General features: G+C 34.3%; 1 protein-coding gene across 1 annotated transcript in view; it reads right to left on the bottom strand.

The window, feature by feature from the left end:
* Positions 1–6,132: 6,132 nt before the first annotated feature.
* The window catches only part of LOC113229424 (piggyBac transposable element-derived protein 3-like), a gene marked incomplete at its 5' end in the record, with an annotated part of 3,435 nt that continues 2,203 nt past the window's right edge, over positions 6,133–7,364 (bottom strand). The window contains one exon of the mRNA XM_026463008.1: positions 6,133–6,461. Coding sequence (XP_026318793.1) covers positions 6,133–6,461 — 329 coding nt within the window. The remainder of the gene's footprint in view (positions 6,462–7,364) is intronic.

Below are 7,364 nucleotides of genomic sequence, written 5' to 3'. Positions count from 1 at the left end.
CTGTAGGTCCCTTATTTTAAACGAAGCTTGTGACATAAGGTTACTGTCCTAAAATACATAATATTTAGTCATTTTAATGGTTTCATAATCCTCGTTTGAATTAATTAGTTAAAATAAAAAGTTATTTAGTTTCATCATTGCATTTTGAAAGGTTGCCTTTTTGATCAACTTCCATTTTGGACTGTTATATTATGGTTTGTAAAATTAATGATATTTTGTGAATTAAGATAAATAAAAAATAAATACGACGTGGACAAATAGTGGCTACACTCAGTAAATTTTCTTGAAGTTTTTATTTTACATCTTAGTACTGTATAATATTTACTAAATGTTCAACCAAGTGTACTAAACAATGCTGCTCTGTGATTGGACGATATTATGGAATATAAAATTGATGATATTTGCTAAATTAAGATAATTACGAGATTTATATAATTATTACAGTAATTAAATATGTATTGCCTTTGTTACTTTATACCTTTGTAATGCATAACATTTACTATTTATGCTCAACCAACTGAGTCAAGAAATACTGCTCTGTGATTGGACAATATTATGGTGTATAAAATTAATGATATATGCTTAATTAAGACAACTATGAGGTTCCTATAACTGATATAGTTCTTAAAATATGTTTCAACAACTTGTTAGGTAAAAGCTTTCATTCTCGTCAGCACTGTACAAATGTAAACGATAATCATTTTGTGATTGGTCAAAATAGCATGTATGTATGAATGAATTTAAAAGGAGGTTTTGAAGGGTATAAAAAGGATTGTAAAAGCTGGAGGAGACAGAAAAAGTGCCGATCCGAGAACCAGCTAAAGTTAAGTACTTACCTGCTTTGTAACTTGTGCTATTGCTACTGTCTAATTGTGTTGTGTAAATATAAGTAAGGTCTCTTTGCTTGGTAGCAATAATGTAAATTATTGTTACTACTACGCTTTGGCATAGTTTATGTACCTAAATGTGTGATTAGTCTTGCAATCCTTTATAAGTAGTTGTTGTTTTAACTTGTCCATTTTAATTAATTTCCTTTTTCTAGCACAGCTATAATTCTGTATTAACTAGTACGTTAAATCCATCCTGTTAGGAGTGCTATTACTTTTACTTTGTTTGTCCTGTTTCTCAAATTATTTTTTTTACTACAACTAAATTACAAACAATATTGTATTGTACCAACTTTATAAATTAAAACTGAGTCATGTTTTTGAAAGTACTGCTTTTCATTTTGTTTTTAAAATTAGATCGCAAATAATTTTTACTATGTACATCTAATTTTGTACTACCCTCTAATGGAAATAAATTTGGTTTACTAAAATTATGCTTTTCAATTTCATAGAAGTTTAACATCTTTATAATAGAATCTAGTAATTAGTAGACACAAATATGATTTTTTTTCTAACACAGGCAACCTTTAGTAAAGCTGTTTGCGCTCTTTCTATAAGAATAAAATTACCTTTAGCAGCCCCACTTCAACTAGTAATGCAATAGGTTAGTAAACTTTGTACTAGAGCAAGATACACCATTTTCATGATGTTGGTGTCTGCCACATGACGAAGACTTTTAAAAATATAAGTTAGCTTACGGATGCGCGCTGACAGTAGATGTATGTATTGTCTAAAGTTGAGTGTAGAGTCAAGTAGCAAACCAAGATATTTTATGCTGTTGACAGTTTTTAAAACCACAGCCTCAGATCCCGGCACCTGGGTGGAGATAACAGTAAACTTAAGATAGTTTTGCGGTAGAGTATGGTTACGTATAGAAAAAGGCACCACTCTAGTCTTGTCCACATTAAGTGTGAGCAGATTGTCTTCTAGCCACCCCCTCACCACGTCAAAGCCCGACTGAGCGGATTGATAAACTTCATCTCATCAAATTTTACAGTATTGAAGTTGTAAATTACAAAGGTCATCAATATACACCAGGAAAAGAGTAGGTCTCAAAATACTTCCCTGAGGGACCCCAAAGGTGATAGATTGGGAAACGCTAGTATAATCACCAATTCTAACACATTGGGACCTACCTGTGAGAAAGCTCTTAAAAATATTGAACTGCAGGCCCCTCAGTCCCAATGCCTGGAGCTTATGCAGAAGTCGGGTATCGAAACAGTATCAAAAGGCCTTAGCCAAATCCAAAAACACACCAAGACACCCGTACCGCTTATCCAAGCTGACAACAACATTAAGGAAATAGAAATAGAATAGAACAAAATTATTAAAACTAGAAATTAATGTTATACCTTCAACAGCAGTAGTATAAAGTAAGAGGAACGCAAAATACAAAATAAATGCGTTATACCTCCTTCAAGTACCGTATCTACATCACGGAAATGATAACGAGGAAACGAAAGAAAGTTCAGTGTTATAACCGCGAATATGAAGTCGATCCTTATTTTCTCACTACACGCATGGGTCTAATACTCGCTAGCTTGGGTGCTGCAGGCAGCGCTGCAAGCTCCTCTGACACTGTCCCCGTTGCCGCAGTCTTGTCACTTTGAACAGCAGTCGGATACCGATCAATCAGTTTATTGAGATTCGGGTTATCAAACACACAGTTCAGTTTCCTATCCGGTAGCTTCAACACAATGTTTCCATCGCTGGTCCATACATTCCGGAAACTAAAATGATGGCGCGCAGCCACAAACACCTCCTGCCGATGACGAGTCAGGAACTCCGCCATAGCCACAGGTGACCCCTTCAGCTTGGTTTTGTTGCTCCAAATTTCTGCTTTCGTGGACAGATCAGCAAATCTAACCAAAACTGGCCGTGGGCGATCTTCTGGTGCTGCTCCCAATCTATAACAACTTGTGATGTCCAACTTAGAAATCTTTGTGAGACCAAGCTTATTATGCGTGATTTCAATGATAGATGTACGGAGGTCTTCATCTTTATTCTCCTCCACACCATTGAAGAGAACAGCCTTTCTGCGATGTCTTGTCTCAATTTCATCAACACTTCTCATTAAGACTGCAATTTGCTGCCTAAGTATTTTCAATATACCTCCGACTATATCCTTAAAGTCACAGAATGTGCCCAAGTGTGTGATTGTGTCCAAATCGTGTGCCCAAAGTAAGTTACAGTTAACATACGCTTAGTTGCCGCTGCTACGCTTCAGAACGCGGACGGCCATTATTGTAGATATACATCAGTCCAAAACGCGAAAAATGTATAATTGTGCCATTAGAAACTGCAAAACCACCACAGCTGTGAGAAGATAAATAAACAGGGACGTTTCCGTCCACAGTTATGTACTTTTGTAAACAGAATATGCATATTTTATTTTAAAATCAATTATTTTCATTTTAAATGATTTCGAAAAAACAAATATATAAACGAGTGTATGTCGTAATACATTGCGGCTTTTACTTGATGCGGTATATTCGTGGTCCGTTTTCAATAGGCCATGAATATCGAACGAACGATAATTTCGTATAATGCATAAAGTTTCGTCGTACGGCCACTTCGACATGTTTTTGGTAAAATTTTACGCTTAGTAATGTTCACTTGAAGCAACACAGTTCTAGATTCTGATCGATTTAGGAAACAAAGTGATGATGGTTCTTGCGGATTGTATAAAGTTTGTTGTTGTTTTTGTTTTCCGGAGTAACATTTTTATTCAAAACACGTATTCATAAAGGACTTAATTATCTTATTCGGGTATTATTTTATTAATATTTCACTGTTTCTTGTAATCAACAAATACTTGAAAAATCATTATTCTAAATACGTGTTGCGTCCGCGTCTTCGATTTAATCAATCGCTTTAGTGCTGATGGAGATTTCCTATCACCAAATAGCGCCTCTTACAAACGCGGTACTTGCGGTGTCTATTTAAATATAGTTTTTTTTTATAATATCAAGTGACGAGACGAACAAGTCGTGCGCGTGATGGTAAGCTCTGAAGCGCACTGCCACTGCGTCCGTCACCCTGAGACATAAGTTGACTAATCCCATGTGCTTGTAATTTCACCAGCACCCTTACCTTTCAAAATCGGAACACAGTAATGCTGACATTACTGCTTGGCGGCAGAAATAGATAAGGTGGCGGTACTTCCCTGGACGAACTCTTTCACAAGGAGCTCTACTGCTAGTAAAAGTACTAGAGGTAAGCTGCGGCAGACAGAATAAACTCAATGACTATTGCATCTACCACAAATTGCTGCGACAGTTGTCGCTAGCGACCGCGTAGTTCACTTCACAATTTTGTGTGGCAAATTATACAACGCTCCTAATGGTCACAAGAAGAAACAACATTTTGTGTACAAAAATTTTACGCGGTCGCTAGCGATAACTGTCACTGTAATCTCACAACTTCCGTCGTTATGAAGTTATTTACAGTTACATCATTTCCACTTTTGAAGTCATATGAAGATTGAAACTATTTACAAAGTGAAACCAAAATGAAGAAAATAAAATGAAGAATAGGCTGTATGGCATTATGCCAAAGCCGTTAAAACTCTACTTAAAAAAAAAACAACAACTTCCGTTTCCGAATCTCATTTAATTATGAATTTTGCTAAACAATTACTGTGGCGTGAGGCGGCTGAACCACGCGGCTGTAGATGGACTGTATTTAGGGCAATAGGAATTCTTTGCCTGTGCTATCCTGACCAAAATGACATTGAAATAATCACGCGTTCCTCCCTTCACTACGATGGCAGCGGTACGGGTGTGAGTCTTCATCTGGGCATGATGACGGCACAGTCTTTTTCGTTTAAATTATAACGTGATCAACAACAGAAATAGAAGAGATAAAACGGAAAAGAATAATTATAACATTTGAGCAAAAGTTGGATGTTGTTGTTTTTTATATTTTTTCCGTGAAGGAAAAGGCCAAGGTTGCATACCATACAGCCACGTCTTAGTAAATTTTTCTTCTTCTTTTTAATAAAAATAGGCATACGCCAAGTCTTCAATCCATTAATTAGTTTAAAGGTATTAAGCCTCGTCTTGGATGGGTCATATCAGATTAGAGTCAAGTCAGTGCATAAAATTTAAATTCCGGGTCATGAAATGAAATGAAAATTTATTTGCTTAAAATATGGTGAACAAGAGATGGAATACAGTAGAGAAATAGATCTCATATTTTACCACGTCTATTGCAAAATTATACTCATGGTGATTGAATTAATTGATTAGATTACAAATAATGTCAGTAGACATGCACAAAAGAGCTAAAGTTCTAATTTTATTTCAATACATTAAAATAATAGCAATAATTAAAGAAAGTCAAACTATTAAATATTATAATATCAGTAATAATTAATATGCCAATGTTCGAACGAACGCGGCTCGCAACGGATCGGCAACGAATCGCCTTCCCGCGAATTTCCGATCGCGTCTGTACGCATGACGACGACGACTGATTGATTCATATTTATTTGCATAAAATATGTCTTACAAAAGGTGGTGTATTGTAACAGTTTTCATATTTTACTAAAACTGGCATGCAAATTTTATTACATTACAAATATCTTTCTTTTTTACATATTTTATAAATCTGAAGCTAATTCTAGTAATGTAACTAGAGTTATTGATTACACAAGTTATAAGTTGTAAGCTATTGTCATGTCATGCAGAAGTAAAAATAATAATAATAATAATATAATGAATTCATTTCATTGTAGGTCAAATCAATTAGATTTACAGTCAAATTTGAAGGGCTTTATATGAAAGAAGTCTGTAATAGAGTACATTTAGTTTCAACTTTTTGTGTCTAACCGTCTCGAATTGAATAAAGTTTGTCTTGTTAAAATTCGCTGTGAAAACATTATTATTTAGCCAATTAATTATTAGTGCAATTGTATTGTTAATGTCAAATTCATACTTTTTATATTTTCCTTATACGGTCTAATTATGGATAAGTCATCCGCGAATAAAATGCATTTATGACACGTTACACCAGGTAGGTCGTTTATGTATAGTAGGAAAAGTAGTGGTCCAAGCATGCTACCTTGAGGCACGCCGTATGCATTCACTCTATATAAGGGCCTATTAGACACCACGTGAGAATCCTTATTCAGAGTCCTATTTTCCACCGCTTGCCTTCTTTTACATAGATAAGATCCCCGACCTAAGACCACTCCCGAGCCAATCCTCTAATACTAAGATTTTCTAATTTTTGGAGAAGTAAGTCATGGGATACGAAGTATTGATCGCGCATTGGTGCGGGTCATATCAAAGAATATACCAGTTGTAGGTATATATGTAGTATTATTCACATTTACGACTATTTCTTGTACCAGATGGAAAACTGCCAAGGACGTAGACTTATTTTGCTGGAAATCAAATTGTTCTGATTTTATTAAGTTGTATTTGGAAGCAAAGTCGAGAAGCCTCGTTTTCGTTGCTTTCTCAAAAATTTTGGAATGCACGGGAACTAATGCTATGAGACGGTAATTGGCCATGTCAGATTTTGTACCCTTTTTATGTATAGGCGTAATAATTGACATTTTAAGCAAATCTGGAAAGGTGCCAATTTGAAATGACAGATTAATTAAATAAGTGAGGGGTTCAGACAGCTCAGTTGCACAATATTTGACAACTCGAGTCGATATATCATCATATCCTGTTGAATTTGTACTATTTAATGATTTCATTATACTATGTATTTCTCTGAAATCTAAAGGTTGGATATAAATATTATTGGACAAGTGAATTTTATTTGTGTTTTGTGTTAATTTTTTGTTTAAGTTATTTAAATTTTTTAGATAATAATTAACTTCATTGGCTATACAGACAGGGTCAGTTATAGTACTATCATTTATTATAATTTCATTTATGACCTGATCACTATTAATATTATTAAAATCGTTTTTCACAATTTTCCAAGATGTTTTGCTTTATTTTTTTTGCGTTTTTTATAAGTTTGTTGATGCGTAACTTTTGAGCTGGAGTACAACCGATATTGTTGCTTTTTAATATCTAACTTTACGGTGTAATATTGGTAACGCAATATTCTCTTAGTTTTACAGCTTTTTCTGACACCTTTAGTGATCCATTTTGTTTTTTTATTTTTAATGGAAACTTTAATTAATTTATAGGGAATGTTGAGATCAGTGTTGGGCGTTAATCAATTAAATTTCAATCAATAATTCAATCAGATTAAAAAATCAATTCAATTGAAATCAATTCCAAATAAATCAATTGCGACGCGTCGCAATGTATATTATTATCATTTATATTTTATTCACATTTAAATTTTAATTTTGTTGTACAATAATTAGTCCCGCAGACTTCATTTTTGCACCACGGCTAGGGTTGGCAGGAAGAGATCTCTTATAGAGATAAGCTCACCTTTGTATATGTCCATTGTAACGTGTGTTTCATGTTTCTTTTCTTTGTACAATAAAGAATATATATATAT

This window comes from Hyposmocoma kahamanoa, unplaced genomic scaffold (genome assembly GCF_003589595.1).
Source record: "Hyposmocoma kahamanoa isolate Upper Pololo Valley unplaced genomic scaffold, ASM358959v1 100145, whole genome shotgun sequence".
Taxonomy (NCBI): domain Eukaryota; kingdom Metazoa; phylum Arthropoda; class Insecta; order Lepidoptera; family Cosmopterigidae; genus Hyposmocoma; species Hyposmocoma kahamanoa.
This window is presented reverse-complemented; position numbering and strand designations above follow the sequence as displayed.